At 42.6% G+C, this 18,721-nt stretch overlaps 3 protein-coding genes across 10 annotated transcripts; 1 reads left to right on the top strand and 2 right to left on the bottom strand.

Moving 5' to 3' along the window:
* The first annotated feature begins 307 nt into the window (after positions 1-307).
* On the top strand, positions 308-12,033 carry gfm1 (G elongation factor, mitochondrial 1). The gene is made up of 18 exons (XM_037121412.1): positions 308-521; positions 674-826; positions 917-1,049; positions 2,963-3,167; positions 3,455-3,571; positions 3,878-4,028; positions 4,555-4,709; positions 4,832-4,916; positions 5,019-5,156; positions 5,422-5,523; positions 5,914-5,970; positions 6,077-6,214; positions 6,575-6,657; positions 10,280-10,442; positions 10,555-10,699; positions 10,809-10,969; positions 11,095-11,148; positions 11,581-12,033. Exons 1-18 carry the CDS (start codon positions 447-449, stop codon positions 11,710-11,712), a joined length of 2,247 nt encoding a protein of 748 aa, XP_036977307.1. The 5' UTR covers positions 308-446; the 3' UTR covers positions 11,713-12,033.
* lxn (latexin) lies at positions 6,702-12,444 on the bottom strand. 4 transcript variants are annotated; one of them, XM_037121518.1, is made up of 7 exons: positions 12,152-12,444; positions 9,105-9,284; positions 8,954-9,016; positions 8,145-8,319; positions 7,767-7,903; positions 7,358-7,420; positions 6,702-7,033 (listed from the first exon to the last, which is right to left on the bottom strand). In XM_037121518.1, the coding sequence occupies exons 1-7, from the start codon at positions 12,299-12,301 to the stop codon at positions 6,917-6,919; spliced, it is 885 nt and encodes a 294-aa protein (XP_036977413.1). In that variant the 5' UTR covers positions 12,302-12,444; the 3' UTR covers positions 6,702-6,916. The 4 variants fall into 4 exon arrangements, with proteins under 4 accessions (XP_036977413.1, XP_036977429.1, XP_036977439.1 ...); XM_037121534.1 differs by lacking the exon at positions 12,152-12,444 and adding an exon at positions 9,520-9,673; XM_037121544.1 differs by lacking the exon at positions 12,152-12,444 and adding an exon at positions 9,520-9,641 and having other exon boundaries at positions 9,105-9,281.
* Positions 12,445-12,719: 275 nt separating this feature from the next.
* Positions 12,720-18,717, bottom strand: neu4 (sialidase 4). 5 transcript variants are annotated; one of them, XM_037121442.1, is made up of 6 exons: positions 18,582-18,717; positions 17,757-18,116; positions 17,504-17,537; positions 16,264-16,504; positions 15,859-16,114; positions 12,720-14,523 (listed from the first exon to the last, which is right to left on the bottom strand). In XM_037121442.1, the coding sequence occupies exons 4-6, from the start codon at positions 16,462-16,464 to the stop codon at positions 13,505-13,507; spliced, it is 1,476 nt and encodes a 491-aa protein (XP_036977337.1). In that variant the 5' UTR covers positions 16,465-16,504; positions 17,504-17,537; positions 17,757-18,116; positions 18,582-18,717; the 3' UTR covers positions 12,720-13,504. The 5 variants fall into 5 exon arrangements, with proteins under 5 accessions (XP_036977337.1, XP_036977346.1, XP_036977344.1 ...); XM_037121451.1 differs by lacking the exon at positions 18,582-18,717 and having other exon boundaries at positions 17,504-17,532; positions 17,757-18,284; XM_037121449.1 differs by lacking the exons at positions 17,504-17,537; positions 18,582-18,717 and having other exon boundaries at positions 17,757-18,284.
* Between the last annotated feature and the right edge of the window lie 4 nt (positions 18,718-18,721).

The raw sequence follows: 18,721 nt of genomic DNA, 5'->3' as shown, positions 1-18,721 counted from the left end.
TTTAATTAATTAATATATTCATTCATTCATTTAGACATGTTGGGCCCCTGTACTTGATTGTTCACAAAATGCATTTTAATGCATCAATCTGTGTTCTCTGACAGCACTTGAAAGTAGCATTTGGCTCAGAGCGCGTTCTCCCTTGTAATTTTGTAATTTTTGGATTTAATTGTTTGACTCTATCGTCAAAATAAACACATGAACATATATGCCACTTGCAAACCACGTTTTGTTCCACTGTGGTTCTTTTATAGGAGCATTGTTCATATTTAAGAAACGCATTGCAACATTTGTAATTTTGGCACGTCTGTGTTCCCGTAGATGCGGAAGTAGTGTTTCACAACCATCAGCAGGGCCCCGGCGTGACATTCACCGGGCTGAGAGAGTCGGGGGTTGTGTAAACGGAGGACTACGACCACCCTGTGCCCGACCAAGCAGTCTCCAAAATGAGATTACTAAAAGCCGGTTTGTCGTTGGCAAAAACGCATGTTTTGGCACCGGGAAGTGTCACTCTGAAAAAGGTAACATTAGCTAACCTGAAATGTATGCAGTTGAACCCATTTGACATCAAACCTTTGCCTAGCTGCCCTGCCATCAGTCCTTTGCGTTTCACAATCGGTAAACATTCAGAAAGTGGTTTTAATATCGATCTCCGTCTGTTTCATCTCCTCAGGTGCTGATCAACAGTTGTCGGACATGCTCCTCCGGTGTCTTTCCCAACGAGAGGATCCGAAACATCGGGATCTCAGCGCACATCGACTCCGGGAAGACCACCCTGACCGAGCGTGTCCTCTATTACACCGGCAAGATAGCTGAGATTCACGAGGTATGCACCGGGACAGTGTCTGTCAAGCTGATGCTGTTAGGTGAGGTTGTGCAGGTTTACAGTGTCCAGCATGTGTTTCCCCTCCTGTAGGTGAAAGGGAAGGACGGTGTCGGAGCCACCATGGACTCTATGGAGCTGGAGAGACAGAGAGGCATCACCATCCAGTCAGCTGCTACATACACAGTGTGGAAGAATCACAACGTCAACATCATTGACACACCAGGTGCTAAATATTGTACTTGATGTGGAGTCCTTTGTGGGCAATATGTTGCATATGACCCCTAATGATTGACCCCCTCTTTGTGGTAGGTTTGCAAGATCTGCCTTAAAGAAAAAAAAAAAAAGAAAATTCAGTAATTAATGACTCAACTGCATGTCGGTTGAAAAGTCAGGTGAAGTTTTGTAGTCAGCAAAAAACTTTTTTTGGAGCCTCACACCAAAACATTAAACGACTGACGCTGACAGGGACTTGGCTGAAAACACCAAAAAAAACAAAACAAAAAAAAACTGAAAAGAAATCTATAAAATGTCTCCGTACAGCTCGTCTGGCATAATCCAAGTTTGCAGAATCCTGTAGATCGCATAGTAGTTTGAAAAGACATTATGTTCTCCCTTTAATGCTTTTAGGTTAACACCGTCAGTCTAAATTTCTGATTTACAAAGGATGCAAAGAATATTTTTAGAATTTAGTTTCCACTTCAATATATTTTCTTTTACTATCAAAATCAGAGGTGTAAATTTTCGGGGCGCACATTAGCTCAGTTGGTAGAGCGGGCGTCCCATGTACAGAGGCTTTGCCCTCGCTGCAGAGGCCCCATGTTTGAGTCCAGGCCTGGGACCCTTTGCTGCATGTCACCCCCCCCTTCCTGTCATCTCTGAAACTGTCCTATCAATAAAGCCATACATACAAAGGCCAAAAAAGTTGTAAACTTTCAGTCCAAAAGTATTGGATCATACATTTCCCATGATGCAACTTGATAATGTCTCTTAATCCCTATTTGCATGGTAAATGCCCTTCAAAACAAATGCCCCTTGTTTGTAACACAGACTCTCTGGTCCACATTTGCTGTCTTGAAATCCAAACCAAGATAATCCCGATGACGGGAACACAAAAATACTTTTCAGACTTTGAAAAAGTTTGTGGAAAATCTGTGGAGTGTCTGCACCGTCTCATGTGATGTTGTGCTTCAGTGGTGTGTATTGTCAAACTAGAAAACACTGGAGACTTTGGCACAGAACCCAAATAACATAAGATTTCATGTTAGACTCTGGTGCAAGAAAGAAAAGTACAATTTTTAAACTGACTCATGGTTATTTGTTTAGGGAGTTTGCAATTGTGGTGTGGAAGTAACTTACCCCTCTTCTCGTTCTCAGTTTGTACATCCATGACTTCTATCCCTCGCCTCTCGGTCTTAACAACTTCCACAACATATACTCAAGGAACATTTCAGGAATTGAAATCTCCCTCAGTTTGGCACACTGAGATGGATTTTTAGATCACAGCCAGGAGAAAAGAGGAGGCACAAAATAGAGAAATGAGAGAACCCTTGGATTTAATCTTTAATTGGAAAAAGGATGAAATCACTCATTCAAAACATCAGATGTGCACTTTATGATTTACAAATGCATAGTCATCAGATTTCAAATTGAACATGTTCTGAATCATAGAGAGGAAGCTACAAAATGTTGTGTGAACAGGTTTTTGGCAGATTTTTGTTCACTGACTGTCCATGTATGCTGGAGGCCCCACAGTTGTCCAAGTTGTACGTTGAAGCTGTCGACATTTACACGTTGTTATGACTCTGCAACTTAAGTTAAAGGTCCAGATTAATCAGCTAAAAGTGTAGTTACTGACTCTGATAATGTAGAGGAAAGCATTTTATGAAACACTTTTCTTCATCCCTGGTTCAATCCAGTCTCTCTCCTCATTTTTCAATGCTTTATTGTTTAATTAAGATTAATACGATGCCCACAAAAACACTTTGAAAAGCTGCGGAAAGTAAAGCAAGAGAAGGTCCTAGCCAACATGTGAACAAGGATGAAGTGATTGGATCGAAGATTGGACCGAAGTATCACCTTTTTTCATGTCTGCAGTGTTTTTCTTTCTAAACATCGGTGTCCCTGTTGTTCCTCCAGGTCACGTGGACTTTACCATCGAAGTTGAGCGAGCGCTGCGAGTGTTGGACGGAGCAGTGCTGGTTCTGTGTGCGGTGGGAGGAGTCCAGTGTCAGACCCTGACGGTGAACCGGCAGATGAAACGCTACAACGTCCCCTTCCTCACCTTTATCAACAAACTGGACCGCATGGGCGCCAACCCCAGCCGAGCCCTGCAGCAGATGAGGTGAAGAATCCTCACAGTACACACCTTCTTACCACAGTGTATCCAGTAGGCCCTTTTCTAACATTTGCTGATTTATTCGTTTTAAATAAACTAAAATATAGATATAAAAGTATGAACATTTGAGGGAGGCTGTATTTAGACTCATGCAAACATACCACACCCCCGTATCTTTTCTTGTGCACATGAGATCATTTTCCCCAAACAACATCGTCATCAGCTGTGGTTTTCCTTCCTTTATCGTTGTGTGTGTATATGTATATGTATGTACGTATGTTTTGTCTTCTCAGAACCAAACTAAACCACAATGCGGCATTTGTGAGCATTCCCATCGGCCTGGAGGGGAACATGCGCGGCATCATTGACCTTGTAGAGGAAAGGAGCTTGTATTTTGAAGGACCTTTTGGGTGAGAGATTTCTACTTTGGTAGCTGGAAGCACATGAACAGGTCCATTTCTGACATGCCGTTAATCTTTTGTATTGTCTGCACTGTAAATGACACTCTAATACATTTTCGTGTTTATTTTACTGATTCTTTAACTGCAAGGGAAGGGAGTTTTCACTTTAAATGAGATTGAAGACAGCTTGGCTACAGGCATCAGTGACAAAAATCATTAGAATAATCTGTCAAATTAAAAGTGTTCATTTATATCCTTGGCTCACAACTCCTCAACAATGCCAAGCTGATTCAAAGAGTTTCTTCCTCCCTGCAGTCAAAATATCCGCTATGATGAGATCCCGGCAGATTTCCGCGCTGAAGCTGCAGACCGGAGGCAGGAGCTGGTGGAGTGTGTGGCTAACGCTGATGAGATCTTGGGAGAGATGTTCTTGGAGGAAAAGATTCCAACCAATGACGACCTGAAGGTGTGTGCCTTTTTTAAAAAGAGAGAATGTGTGTGAAAGCATTTTCTGCAAACTATAACAAGAAAAGCACCTCTCTTCCTGCTGTGACTTATAGTCAATTCATCATTGGTTTTAACGATAACTTTCATGATAATATTTTAGATAAACAAAACTAAAGAATGTGATGTTGTACTGTATTAGCACTATGTGTCAATTAAATTAATCAGCGTAATCATACTAAACCGTATAATTTCCAGAATACTATAATTCTGCGTTATGCATGGTATAAAAACCTTAGATAATGTAAGAAAATGTCAAACACTATTATGTATATTTAACATTACATTTAATTTGAAATATGTTTTCTATGTTGGCAACCAGCACAACATACACAAGTCTCACCATGCTTAGATCTCAGATGGGAGCCGGCTCGTAGGAAAAGTCGGCTTCATGACCGACATGACTTTTCTCTAAATCGAGATCTAAATTGTCCAAATCGAGACATGAACCCTCTCTGTGTGTCTCTCACTACTCCACTGTCCTCAAGGCTGCAATCCGCAGAGCCACTGTGCAGCGTCTCTTCTCTCCAGTGTTGGTGGGCACAGCGCTGAAGAACAAAGGCGTCCAGCCTCTCCTGGACGCTGTCATAGATTACCTGCCAAACCCCACGGAAGTGAAAAACTATGCTATCCACAATGACGAGTAAGTATAGAATAGAATTGTATCCTCAAATGATAACAGTAGATGTAATTAAATGCAATTTTCATTTAAATTTTTTACAAAATCTCAAACAAATGTTGTGCTTTAATGTCGGTTTCTGTTAGAGATTCCAGTACAACATCAAAGATTGAAATGGATCCGACAAGAGACGCCTCAAATCCTTTCGTTGGTCTGGCCTTCAAACTGGAGGTAAGATGCTGTTCTTTAACTTCATTTGTTCGCTGTTTCTGAACAGGAAGGTCTCGATCTGTCATGATCTGATGTTTCCTGTGCTATCTTTTTTATCATCAGGCAGGCAGGTTTGGCCAGCTGACATATGTGCGAGTGTACCAGGGCTGTCTGAAGAAGGGGGAGTACATCTACAACACACGCACGAGCAAGAAAGTCAGAGTTCAGAGGCTTGTGCGTCTTCACGCTGACCAGATGGAGGTGAGGACGTCAACAGGCTGTCTGAGGTCACAGTTTTCCATCTGTGGTTTTGCAGTTCAAACATCGTAGAAACATGACTGGTCAAAATGGCGTTGTTCCTCTTTTGGCAGCAGTCAAGTGTAAAGATAACAACCACATCCCCTGTGACACAGACATAGTTTCCATCCTTGCATCAAAACAACACACAAAAGTCTTTAATATTATTGAAAATAAGACATTCGGATCACATCATTTCTTTGTTTCCTCTCTATCCACACTCTGTCAGGATGTGGACGAGGTTTATGCGGGAGATATTTGTGCTCTGTTTGGGATCGACTGTGCTAGCGGAGACACTTTTACATCCAAGACCAGCGCTAACCTCTCCATGGTGAGTAACTTTTTTTAAGGAGAGTTGTTATTTTTTTGTTATTTCCTTTCCTTCAGTGTTTATATAGATTCTTGTGCATGTAAGAAGTCTTGAAAGTTGGAGAGCTCAAAGTCCACACCAACAGAAGCTCCTCTGTCCCACAGAAAACACTGCTCCTGAAACTGCTCGTCAATAGTCCTGCCTTTAATTCCGTGACTTTGTGACATCACAGTACTTCACCATACGCCAACATTTGCATAAATACGTTGGGCTCTGTTGTTGTTAGTGGAGCTGGCTCTGGCGTGTGTGAGCTGACCAATGACAGCAGACTGGGTATTCAGGAGGAGGGCCTGAATTATTCAGATTTCTCATGTTGTACTCAATTTTTTTTTTCTTTTTTAAATCTCACAGGAGTCTATTCACATCCCCGAGCCGGTCATTTCCATGTCAATTAAGCCAACCAACAAGGTAAAAAAAAAAAAAAAAAAAACGTGATTTACCCATGTTTACTGTAAAAAATCTAGAACTAAACTGCATCTTTTAACTCTTCTGTTATTTTCTTGCTTTTGACTAGAACGACCTGGATAAATTCTCCAAAGGTATTAACCGTTTCACCAGAGAAGATCCGACGTTTAGAGTGCATTTTGACACCGAGAGCAAAGAAACCATCATCTCTGGCATGGGCGAGCTGCATCTGGAAATCTACTCTCAGGTACCCAGTCAGAGGATGTTCTCCATGTCTAATTCAAGATGTCTCCTACCGATGGTTTAGCGAAACTTCAGATTTGTTGAGGTTTGGAGTTTTCAGATGTTCTCAGATGACTGTCTCATGCTCAGTCTTGTCCTTGTACGTATGTTTTTGTCGTCAGTGAGTGTGTGAGAGATTGTCAACTGATAAGCAAGAGAGACAACACAAACCAAATGCTTCCAAGCTGTGCTTTTGGGAGTGAGATCTAAACAAGATGTCTAAACCTCAGAATCGTACTTCAAATTGATATCAGTCTCTGCCTTAAAACAATCCTTTTTTAAATTTCACATACCTAACCAGTTGTGTTTTGGTTTATTGTCTCAGAGGATGGAGAGGGAATACAACTGTCCCTGTGTGATGGGCAAACCCAAAGTGGCTTTCAGAGAGACGATCACCAGTCCTGTATCGTAAGTGCTGATCTCCCGACACATACACGAGCTGACGCAATGGGGTCTGTATAAACAGTTTATTTCGGCTAGCATACTATAGAAACCAAAAGTAGCAGATTTGACAGATAACATCATATGTGATAGATTCATCCATGTTTTAATAGTATAAACTTTCTGCAAGCATCAGCAGCAAGTCTTGGCTTAGCACCTGCAGAATTTATGCTCCAATAGCTGAATACAAAATGTGAGCAGCATCAGGGTGGTGACGGTCAGCAGTTTAGTTTGTGTTTGGAGGTTTTTCACAATCATGGCAGTGTGGCAGCTGCTCCATCTGCAGCACTTTCACTCCCTCTGCAGGAGACCAGGTGAACAGCAGTTTCCAGTGAATGATTTCCTACAAAAAGACAACAGATTGTCAAATTAACACAAAATAAAGTAATTGTAAGCAATTAGCATGTTCATTTAGCCACTTCACTTTAAGATGCCAGTATGGTGAAAATATTAGCTGCTTTATCTCTTTATCCTGGTGATTATGGATCATTTACGGCCTCATATTGTGTAAATTGGCTTGAAATAGGATTGACCAAGACTTTTTCTTTAGCCGCATATTAGTCTGAGCAAGTTAAGTTATCAGTGCTTTGACAGATGAATGGATAGATTTAATATTTGTTTAGGGTAATGGTGAAAATAATTGTGAGTTGCAGCGCTCTGTATTTACCTGGGACACCATCTCATGCAGCAGTATGTGATAGTCAAACTTCAGCTGGTCATTCTCAGTCGGCTGCAGCAAAAATAAAGCCAAATGATAGAAACTGAGTTCAGTAAGCAAGTCACAGGTTTCATCCTTCTTTTCTGCAGAAAACACCACATAATGGGTGAATAATCAGTCTGCCTTTCATACAAAACCCGCCCAGTATGCCTCAAAGAATATCTTAAATAGACGCTAACTCTAATGTGCTGAAGCTCTTGATTGCAGCAACTGGTTATGGATGTTCTAGACCATTACTCTACACACTGAACATTATTTGTGTCCTTTAAAAGGCAGTAAAATGATTAAATTGTCTTTCCAATTTAATTCACAAATTAAAAACGACTGAGCAGACCCAACAACAGAAGGGACGACCTACCAGCTGCGTGACGTTGGCCACCTGGGCCATGTTGTACAGAGTGTTTTCAGTCGATTCGTTAAGCATGATGAAGCTGGAGGCCACAATACCGAGGTGCCAGAGAGGCTTCATGTCGGGCTCAATGTGACCGTAGCTATCTGTTGGTCAGAACGAGTGTTATGAAGGAAGTTAACGCATGCACAGTGAAAGTTCATGACACTTAGATCTTGTCTTATAAACTCACTGTGTTAAGAACACTGAGTTCACTCAAAAACCACAAATTCAGACACTGTTGAAACCCCAAAATGCTGCAATTTCAAACTGCCGATGTTATGCAATACTTGATCTTTAAGTGTTCATAGGAGCGACAGTGCTCACAGTTTGTTTTATCCTACATACCAGGTAGATACTGTGCCGACTGCAGGCTTTGGTTCATCTTGCACTGCTGGTAAAACGCCTCTTCTTGAGCTTTAGTGTCGATCTTAAGGAGCGCCTCACACGAGGCCTGGACCTGGGCCGAGCGCTGCTGTTCACCCCTCGCAAACAAGACCTCTGCAGAGCAGTTCTCAGTAGTCTGGATTGATTTATTAAAAAAAAAAAAAAAAAAAAAGTCAGGTTTGATGAGAAAGAGGTGAAGGGGAGTTTACAGAGCAAAGGCGTAGTCCAGACAAATGAGTCAAGGTTGCACCACACTGCCTCCTTTACATCTGCTGTTTAGTTAAATCTTGTCAAACCTGCTCACTCTGAAGCCAGAGATTATACAGCTGCACAACATAAGCAACACATTTTGTGTAAAATATCTCTCCATAAGCACGATGTGAATGCAGTGCCAGTAACTCTTGCAATTTTAAAGATAAAACATACCAGTTAAGATCAGGAAGAACTTTTTAAATGGTATAACTGCCTCCAAAGATGACCCCAAATGTGAGTGCTCAAATAAATCAGATCAAATGTTTTTAGGTCTCTGTTTCAGGAACAAAATGCCATGAAAATGTAGTTGTTCATCTGTTTCCAGGGTGCTTTTTAACTTACAGGCAAGGGTTGGTGACTCACCTACATGTTCTCCTGCTGATTATCACTCTAAAACCAAACAACTTCAGAAATTTAACATAAACACATTTGTGAAATCTACATGTGTAATGCTACTCTAGTCTGATGGGTTTTTGGCTTTAGCTAACCCACACGTGTAATAAATAATCCTTTCTTACATTGCCGATCATCTCCTGCACTGAGATCTCCAGCTGATACTTTCTCCTGGAGTCTGCCACATCCTTGGAGAAAAAGAAGAAGTAACCTTAGTTGATGGTGTTTAGAGTTATTTTCCTCTCACTGTGCACTAAAATGAAACCGTAAACAGACCTCTGCATTCCCGCTGTGGACCCTCTGCAGTCCGAACACCCTGTACGGGGAGCCGTAGCGGGTGTTGAGGTAGTGTTGGACCACTTTGGCTGCCCTCTGAGCGGGGTAGTGTTTGGGGTTCAGCTCTCCAGTCGCCATCACATCCTCTTCAGCTTCCTCTTCTTCAAATAATTGTATCTGCTATACCACAGAAAGAACAGACTGTAAGAGCGGAGTTATGAGTCTCAATGTACATAACAGGGATGGGCTTCAAACCCTCGATGGACTTTAACCCTCAGGTGTCAGCAGGGTGGAGTTTATCCATGAAATAAAGTAGAGAGGAAAGCTGATTTGAAAAGGGTGAAGATAAAGTCGGAAAATTAGGTTTACAGCTGAAAAATGTGATGAATAATGAAATAAGGGAGTTTGGTCTTGCCTTTCACTGGAATGCTGAAGCTCCCTGCCTCTGAAATCAACAGGTGGAAACTTTTATCTGTCCTGTTCAGTGTCAGCTGCTCCTCATGCAGAAGGAAAGACTACTTCCTACTTCCTGTCTCATGCCGGAGCTGTGAGGACAGCCTCCCTTTTCTTAAAGAGACAGAGCCCTTTTCTGAGTCTTCCTCCCTGTTAAATCAGCTTCTCATAAATACTAAAGGCATATAGAAACTTGAGTATGTCAACTTGAGTATGTCAACCTGGTGCTGCAGTCCTGCTATTAAATTACACAAAAGAGGAGACTCTTCTGTGTTCATTCTGTTAGGGTTCATGGTGAGAGACAATAATGATAGTTAGAATAATTGTGTGATACAGTGAAACCTTGATATTTTCTGGAGACTTTTATCATACTGTTTGAAACTCATACTGTTGCAACTCATCATGGTTGCAGAGGGAAATTACTTCAAGGGACTTCAATCAATCATCGTTAATAAAAGGAGCATTACATTACATTTTTACAAATTATTTTTGTGATGTTCTTTTGTACCAAATTAAACCAGCTCGGGTCACCACCAGGTTTTGTCCAGGAAGAAGCGTTTTGATTTCTGAACAGATTTATTTTCAGTTCAAAATCAGCACATGAAACAGAACCCATTCAGTGTTGGTGGAAAGGGGGCAAGACTGAACCTTGATTGACGGATGTTTCCTCTTTGTCACTCTAGATGGTTCAAAATATGGATATTTTGCTTCTTTTTCTGCAGGTTTGACTTCACTCACAAGAAGCAGAGCGGTGGCTCGGGGCAGTACGGTAAAGTTATTGGAGTCCTGGAGCCTCTGGAACCGGAGGATTTCACCAAGCTGGAGTTTGAAGACCAGACTATTGGAACCAACATCCCAAAGCAGTTTGTACCAGCTGTTGAAAAGGTTCCTAATTTACTGTTCTGCAGCGATAAAGAGGTCTTAACACTAATTAGAAGTGATTTGAAAACCTTGAATTGTCTTTTATCACTTGTTTTTTTCCCCCATCATGCTTCAGGGCTTCAGGGAGGCCTGTGAGAAGGGACCCCTGACCGGACACAAAATCTCAGGCATCAGATTCCTCCTGGAAGACGGAGCTCATCACATGGTGGACTCCAACGAGATCTCCTTCATCCGCGCAGGAGAGGGCGCTCTTAAACAATGTGAGGGCTTCTTCTGATCAGACCTCCTGCTTCCTTCGGTTTGATTGAGTCTTGTAATGATTATATGTCAGTGTTAATGCTGTTATGTTTCTTTGTGCTCTCTCCTCAGCTATGGAGAAGGCCAACACGGCCGTCTTGGAGCCAGTCATGTCGGTGGAAATCGTCGCGCCTCAGGAGTTTCAGGGAGTAGTGATCGCTGGTGTAAACCGCCGGCACGGTGTTATCACAGGACAGGACGCAGCTGAAGGATACTTCACTCTGTACGCTGATGTGAGTCCAGTTGATAAGTTGTTCACAAACACCAAGTATCAACTGTCCTTCAGCGTACAGTATCTGTTCTCTCAGCCTTCTCTACTATCTGTATTTGACTGATTTCAGCCTGTGTCTCCCGACAGATTCCACTTAACAACATGTTCGGCTACGCTACAGAACTACGCTCCTTTACTGAAGTAAGTTCAACCTCAAACACCCTGCGTCTGTGTATGAATGCTATTCCATGTTCTTATGCATCAGTCCCACAGTTTCCTTCTTTTGAGAAAAAAAATCAGTCCTCTTAGTGTTAGTGTCTCAGGTGGAAACATCATTTACAATATAGCGGAGTGAAAAAAATAACGGATTCTAGGCAACAAGAGACTTGGATAAAAATTACCATGAACCCAAGTTGATTAACAAACAAACAAACAAACACACACACACACTTACTTACTTACTTACTTACTTACTTAAAGCTATAACATTTCAAAAAACAAATGAATCAACTAAAACACGAGCAGCTAGAATAACATTTGAATTGCCCCGAGAATAAAAATGAAACTTGACGTTGTTCTGACTGACAACTGAATGAGACAGAATCCTAACACTGTTTATCGTTGTGTCTTCAGGGGAAAGGGGAGTACACCATGGATTACAGCAGATACCAGCTCTGCCTGCCAAGCACGCAAGAGGAGCTCATCCACAAATACTTAGAGGCTACGGGTCAGCTGCCGGCCAAGAAGAACAAGTGGAAGAGCTAAAAAGAGTCCCAACTGTTGGACTTTGACACAACCACCGTCCCTCATCATTAATTGGCTTTAACTTGTGGAGCTGACAACTTTGACATTTTCCTTTTGTTTTGTAGTTCCGTCTCCTTCATGTTTGACCACTGTAGGAAACATATTTATCACCTTGATTTTAGCCCTATTTGACCTCTTCCTGGCTCTACAGCTGAAATGTGGTTGGTAAGGAAAGCTCTGTGTTTTGACTTGAGCTTGAAATGGCTTTTGTACTATGTACAGAACAGTCTTGATGTAATAATGATTGCAACAAAGATATATATATCTGTCTCGACAACTTCTCACAGTTTTCCTGAGCAATGTTTCTCATGGGTGATGCGACTTAGAAACAGATGAGAGCCCGCAAAAAAACCCAAAAACATTTACACACTGAAGCCAGTGGATCTATTTTCTTCCTCACCTGTCCAAAGATCTCCGTTTCCTCCACTGTCTCTGGGACGCTGTTGGGATGAGCTGAGTCCGCTGAGTCAGCCACAGGTCTGATGGTCACACCAGGGCTCCCAGTTACCCCAGTTAACACGGCCAGAGCAACAATGATCCTCAGACTCATCGTAGTGAGCCGAAAAAAAAATCGGATGAAGAGAAAAAGAAAAAGGGCACCTCTGTGAGAGAGCGCAGGCAGCGAAATGAGCCAATGTGCGGTTATGTAACAGAGGAGGGAAGGAGGGGAAGCAGAGAAGAGACACTGTCCAGATCCTGCTGTCTTCCTGTTTATTTTTTTGTCCTCCAAACTAAACAAACTGCTCCACTTTATCTGGTTCTGTTCTTCGTACGCCCTCGTGCAACTCTATTAAGCTGTCAGCCCTCACGAGAACAGCTGATTAGTTTAGGAATAGTTATCTTGTCAAAGCTGCTGCTCATGAAGGAAGCTGTGATTAAAATGTGAGCTTGATAGGTTGCAGCCTCGCCTGATAGATTAAATGTAGGGGAGCAGGAGGATATTAACTGTGTTCTGGCAATTTGGGGCAGTTAAAGCCCTAAATCTTCACTCTTCAAGATGTCAGAGTATAAAGGAGAATTGTATAAAGATCAGAAAAGCAGCTAGAAAAGTTGGAACCTCTCTCAGTACCTCATTTTCTTAAAGAGTTGAGTTTATGAACCACAGACTGATACAATGATAACATGGGTTTGTTCTGCTTGGCTTTGTCTTAATATTAGTTTCTGTGTTTGGCTGCTGAAAAGTTCTTGTGTATGATACGTTAAAGAGAACTGAGAGTGGAAAGACGGAAATTTTCCTTTAGATTTAAAGTTGATTCTTGAAAAAAGTAGTTGACAAAAACAATCTCACCATGTGGTCTATTGTTGGTTTTTGATTTGTCAACCATCAGATTGGCAAGAGTCACAAGTAGCTGTAGTTTCATCACGCAGTCCCATTTTATGTCAGTCCGTCTTTGATGAAAGTAGAGTGACGGACAAAAAAATGAATTGTGCTCAAAAAATGGCTTGTGAAATTTCACTCCAGACGTTTTATTACAATTCCCCATTAAAAATATAGCTTTATATGCTTGTTAGAAGCAGATATAAGAATTATAGTGTTGATCTAACTAAAATTATGACCTCTGTGCTTAAACATATAATTGAACGAGCTCTTCTAAGACAGTGTCAACAAAAATGGAACTTTATAGGCAGCATTAAAATAAGTATTTATGGCACAACAGGTTGGACTGCATTAGATTGTACAGCTGTATCTAATAAAGTGGCCGCTGAGTGTATTTACACTTTGCCCTCCGTAATCAAAGCTTAAAAACTACATTTAAGACACAGAGCACATCTCGGCCAACTTGCTCTTCTTCCTCCTCTTCTTCACCTGATGGAAACCTGGCATACTCTGAGCATTATGTCTGCTTGTGCAACTTGTCCCCGAGACTTTATTCTGATGCCTTTTACATTCATCCTTGTTTTTTTTCCCCAGCTGCACACTGCGGGGCAGATTGTCAATGAGTTCGTAGAGGGTGAAGATGCAGAAGCAGATTTCGTCGTAGGCTGTTCTGGTGCCGCACTCAAACAGGCAGGCGAAGGCCACAGCGGGTGGCGCACCAGGTGAGGGTGGCAACTCCAGGTAGGAGAGGTCAGAGTAGGCGCTGGGGCCCTCGTAGATCACCCAGGGGCCGCGCCAGCTGTCGGGATCGCGGGGAAATAGGCTGAGGAACACACCCAGGTCCTTGCGCGCGGTGGTCCATGTTGGATGGGTGTATACCACCCAGGTGGGGGTGAGGAAGTCTGGAGGGGAGGCGTGACTGGGTGAAACATTAGTGGCGGTGTTTGGAGAGGGAGGGTCGGTGTGATTTGAATAGTTCATGCAGGAAGTCCAGTGTCTGCAGAGATGTTTGGGTTGGTGTAAGTGATGGTTAAGAGAATGACATAAATGTATAGGGGCAGGAAATCCCACACTGCTACCATGGCAGCCATTTCGGGGCTCCACCAGCCGCTGCACCAGCTGCCCCTCCTGAAACACTGCTCCGTCATCCAGACTGAGGGCCTGCACCCTGTATCCCAGAGGGCTGCGAGCATTGCAGTACAACACGTTAGTCCCATCCTCTTCATCCACAGACACCATCTGACACTCCACGCTCTCCGGCCCCGGCACTGCCTCCCCAAAACGCCAGCTTCGCCCGTGGGTGTCACTGTGAAAGCAGAAGGCATGGGGGGTGGTCTGGCAGAGCTGTCCGAAGCACTCTTTGCACTCGATGTGGTAAGCATAGGCAGGAATCAGCAGGCGACCGGACTTGAGCTGGATGCCGTGGCCCGGGCCCAGAGCGAAAGTGGCCCATTCTGCAGGGACAGAGGGGGAGGAGACATATTCAGGTGTAGTGACACAGTCATGTGTGATGCACTTGAATTAAACAAATAAATAAAACAGGATTTTTTTTTTGTTTCCCCACATAGTGTTTCCTCTCTCCTGTGGTGAAGAGATTGAGACAAAAAGACAAAAGGAAGGGAATTTGTACAGAACATAGTGTTATTTTCTACTTCATTCAAGACTGCTGACTGAGCTTCAGCTGAGCCTTACCATTTGCTGCATGTTTGCACATGGTAAGGATCATGGATTTTGTCCATGGACGCACCACAGCACAACAGTCAGCGCCACTCTCTTGGAAGATGCACAATGATCCAGACATTGTGCCCATCCCAAAGCTCAAAGACATCCAACTGAATCCCCTGATAGACACCATGAAGAATGCATGCAAGTCATTTTATCACCCCCGCAGAGACGTGGCTGTGCATGAAACAACAGTTTTCCTCCAGGGCTACAGCTGGGATAGAAGCAAAACCCTCAGAGCAGGGATTCAAGCTGTGTGCCTTGGTTGATTCTCAGACTGGCTACACAGTGGACTTTACGATTACCACCAGCAAAACACACATTCCCTCTCGACATGTCCAAATCCTATGACGTTATGATTGTCCCTTGTGCAGCCAGGATACAGCGGCACAGGCTACCACGAATATGAATGTCCTCACAAAACAACCAGAAATAGGATTCATAAGATGGATCCACGACGGCCCCATCGTCTACGTGACATAGACGGACAGGGAGCGAAGTTTCAGTCTGCTCGACAACTCACACTGCAAACCCTGGTAAAACTGCACAGAGGAAAATGAAACTGCCAGATGGCTCACTGATAAAGGCAGAAATCCCCTGTCCCACACCAGTAACAGAGAACAGGAAACACGCGGGTGGAGCTGATCGACCAGACCTGCTCAGTCAGTATCGCTCTGCACAACATAGATGGCCGTGCCGATGCTGACATCTGTTTTATTATTTTCTGGAAGTTGCCATCCGCAACAGCTCCATCATTCACAGAGAACTCTGTGCACTCCAGCAAACAAAGCCCATGACACACAGAGCATTTAGAGGAGCTGACTGCTGAGCTTTTAAACATGCCTCTCCACACACCTCCTGCTCCGGCACCTGCAGGTCATCTTCCTGCGCCTGTCATTGATATCAGCGAAATTCATGGACTGTTGTGTTTGCCTGTCCCTGCAGCTGGAGAGGAACTGTTTGGCAGTTCTGGTCATTATTCAGTCCCTTTTCTTATCTCAGTCCCTCTTGCATTTGATCAAAGTAGAGTAACAGACAACACTTCTCCTGCAAAAACTGTAACTGACCTTTGATAGTATCCCCTATGACCTTCTTGGTTAAGTCGGTGACGGGACTCCAGGTGTCTCCGTCATCAGTGCTGCAGATGTAGCAGAGACGGGTCACGTTCTTCCCCGTCACCAGCTGATAGGACTCTGAGGTGTGGCCGAAGACGGCGATGAAGAACAGGAAGAGGGTACCCGTGAACTCATCGTACACCGGGCACGGGTTCATGGACCGGTGGCCTGGCAGGAAGGCAGTGCCAAGGACACGCATGTCCTCCCACTGGAGCAACAAAGAGAAGAAAAGAAGAATTAAAAGGCTCAGAAACAGGCTGGATCAAGAACAATAATCTTAATTAAAGGGTCAGTTCACATTTCAGCTTTTACTTAAGTTATAAACAGTAGAGTTCAGACCCAGTGACCAACTCTGACCTCCACATAGTTCCTGTAGAAGGTGCCTCTCCTCATGATCAGCAGGTGAGCCTGAGAGTCGGACGGGCTGAGTCTCTCCTCACAAAAGGCCAGGAAGGATCTGGAGCGGGACAGGTAGAGCAGTGCTGGGACTCTGTACGTCACTCCGTTTGGCTCCTTGTGGAAAAGCACCGTCCTCGCTGGGAAATAGGGCGACCTCATGCTCTCTGGCGTGTGGTGTTTTTCCAAGGTCACTCTGAATCTTGTGATGAGGAGAATCAGAATCAATAGATCAGGATGCTTCATCTTTACTTTGACTGCTCTGACAGCTTAAATAAAGATAAGAAAACATGGCTGTTATGTACAGGAAAGTCATATCACAAGTCTTGTGTTTAGTAGTGCATATTGGACACACAATATACTCTACTGATTAAAATTTGGGGTTTCACCTGTAATATTACATGTTTTCATTTCATTTCATTTCGCCTATTAACAAGCTGCATGGAGAAGAGAAAATGTCTAAAGAGATCAAAACTCCAGAAAGACTTGTAGCGTACAAAACAACTTATTATCAGACTGATACATTTTGGCTTGATGCCTTCATGAGCTCCATCCAGACTCTTTAAATGTGCAGGAATTTCAATGCTAAGCTTCCAGTTTCTTCTACCAATGACATGAACTTATATAACTGTTGTTTAGGGGTGTTTATGTCTCTTTCTAACCTTCCAGTTACCAGTCTGCTTGAACCGTTGAACACTGGGTTCCAACAGACTTTCTACATCACATCAAGTATGAATCACTACACAGAATAGTCCTTTCAGCCATCTTTGCTGTACCGTAATAAATGTTTGTAGGCGGCATTCCAAACTCAAACGTCAAACTGTTACTGTAACTATTAAACAGCATGAGAAATACAGCAAGGCTGAAGATGAATTCAAAAAGTGTTCAAATAGATATGATGTGTCGTGTAAGTTATTTTGTATTATGGAGGAATATATAGGCATTAGGCACTTTCTCTTTTTGAATAACCTCCATACATGAGAAGGTACTTGAACTGTTATTAATCTGATTCAACAACTGAACTATTGTTTCTTCTGCCTGCTGCTGGTGCCTCCATACAGGTTGTTTAACATCACATTCATTCTTGGCACTTTGGATCATTCCTTCCATTTACATGCAAGATCATTAAAACCCCAAATACATTTTAATCCAAGCACAATGCCCTAAATAAGAATGATGAAGTCTAAAACGCGGTACATACCTTAAACTTTAAGCTTTGCAAGAGATCCACTGAGCTTCATTTAAAAGACACAAATAGAAAAAGGCATCCTTTCACTCATGCCATGGAGGAGAGTTGTGACAAAACTTTCAGAAAACTTGCTGACAAATTCTCACTGTTTTCAGCAGCTACAGTATCACATTTAACACATATCCATCTGCTCATTGTAACGGCATTATAAAGAGGAAATGGCATCTGATGCACAGGTCAGGAGCAGCAAAAGTAGAGTACTTACATTCAAAGTGCTCTGTGAGAACGTGCAGCTTCTTTGTGAGGATATACAGTATGTGTCAGCATTTTGATGTTGGGTTGACAGTGTGATGGCTGTGTGTAGTTAGTTTGTGCGTGTTTTCATGGCCTCCCCTCTCTGTTCCCTATTCAGTGTGGCAGTGTGGCACGCTGCTCACTGACCCAGAAACTAACCACACTCATCACATCTACAGCTTTGGATGAATCAGCGGAGAGCAGCCATTGTGGAAATGAAGGCCAGAAGGGGGGGACCCGCTGAACAATCATCTGATGATCTAACTCCTCTGTGTCCTGTGTGCTGTTTCATTTTCTGCAGATTGTGCTTGGCTTGTATTCCATGCTTGTTCTGTTTGAGATAATGTAGCAAACTAATGGGACATGATGTACAACAGTGGGGTGGGACTTTATGTGCAAAATCATTGACATCATCACTGAACATTTGAATCAACAGTGTATTTAAGATTTGACATCACTCTCTCTCTCTCTCTCACACACACACACACACACACACACACACATTTGCAACTCAGGAAGAAGCAAGGCATTGGCATTGTGCACATCTTAGATTTTTGTGGATTTGGACATTTGTTTATTGTATTACTTATTGATATATTATATTTGCACAAATAAATACAATTTTGATGAATACAGCTAATGTTATCTCATCCTATATATATATATATATATATATATATATATATATATATATATATATATATATATATATATATATATATATATATATATATATATACCAAGATATATGTTAAATATTAAATTTGGTTTTGATCGATCACAAGGAACATTTTACCCTGAAGTTTTCCTTTCAGGCAGTGTTTCGTAACTTGTTGTATTACCCAGCATCAACTGCCATCTGATGAATATTAAAAGTCAAGGATATCGCAAACTACATCGATGCTAGATCGAGAACTGCTGGTAAAGGTCTGACAT

This window comes from Acanthopagrus latus, chromosome 2 (assembly GCF_904848185.1).
Source record: "Acanthopagrus latus isolate v.2019 chromosome 2, fAcaLat1.1, whole genome shotgun sequence".
NCBI classification, from domain to species: domain Eukaryota; kingdom Metazoa; phylum Chordata; class Actinopteri; order Spariformes; family Sparidae; genus Acanthopagrus; species Acanthopagrus latus.
Note: the sequence above shows the minus strand (reverse complement) of the source record. Positions and strands in the feature narration are given on the sequence as shown.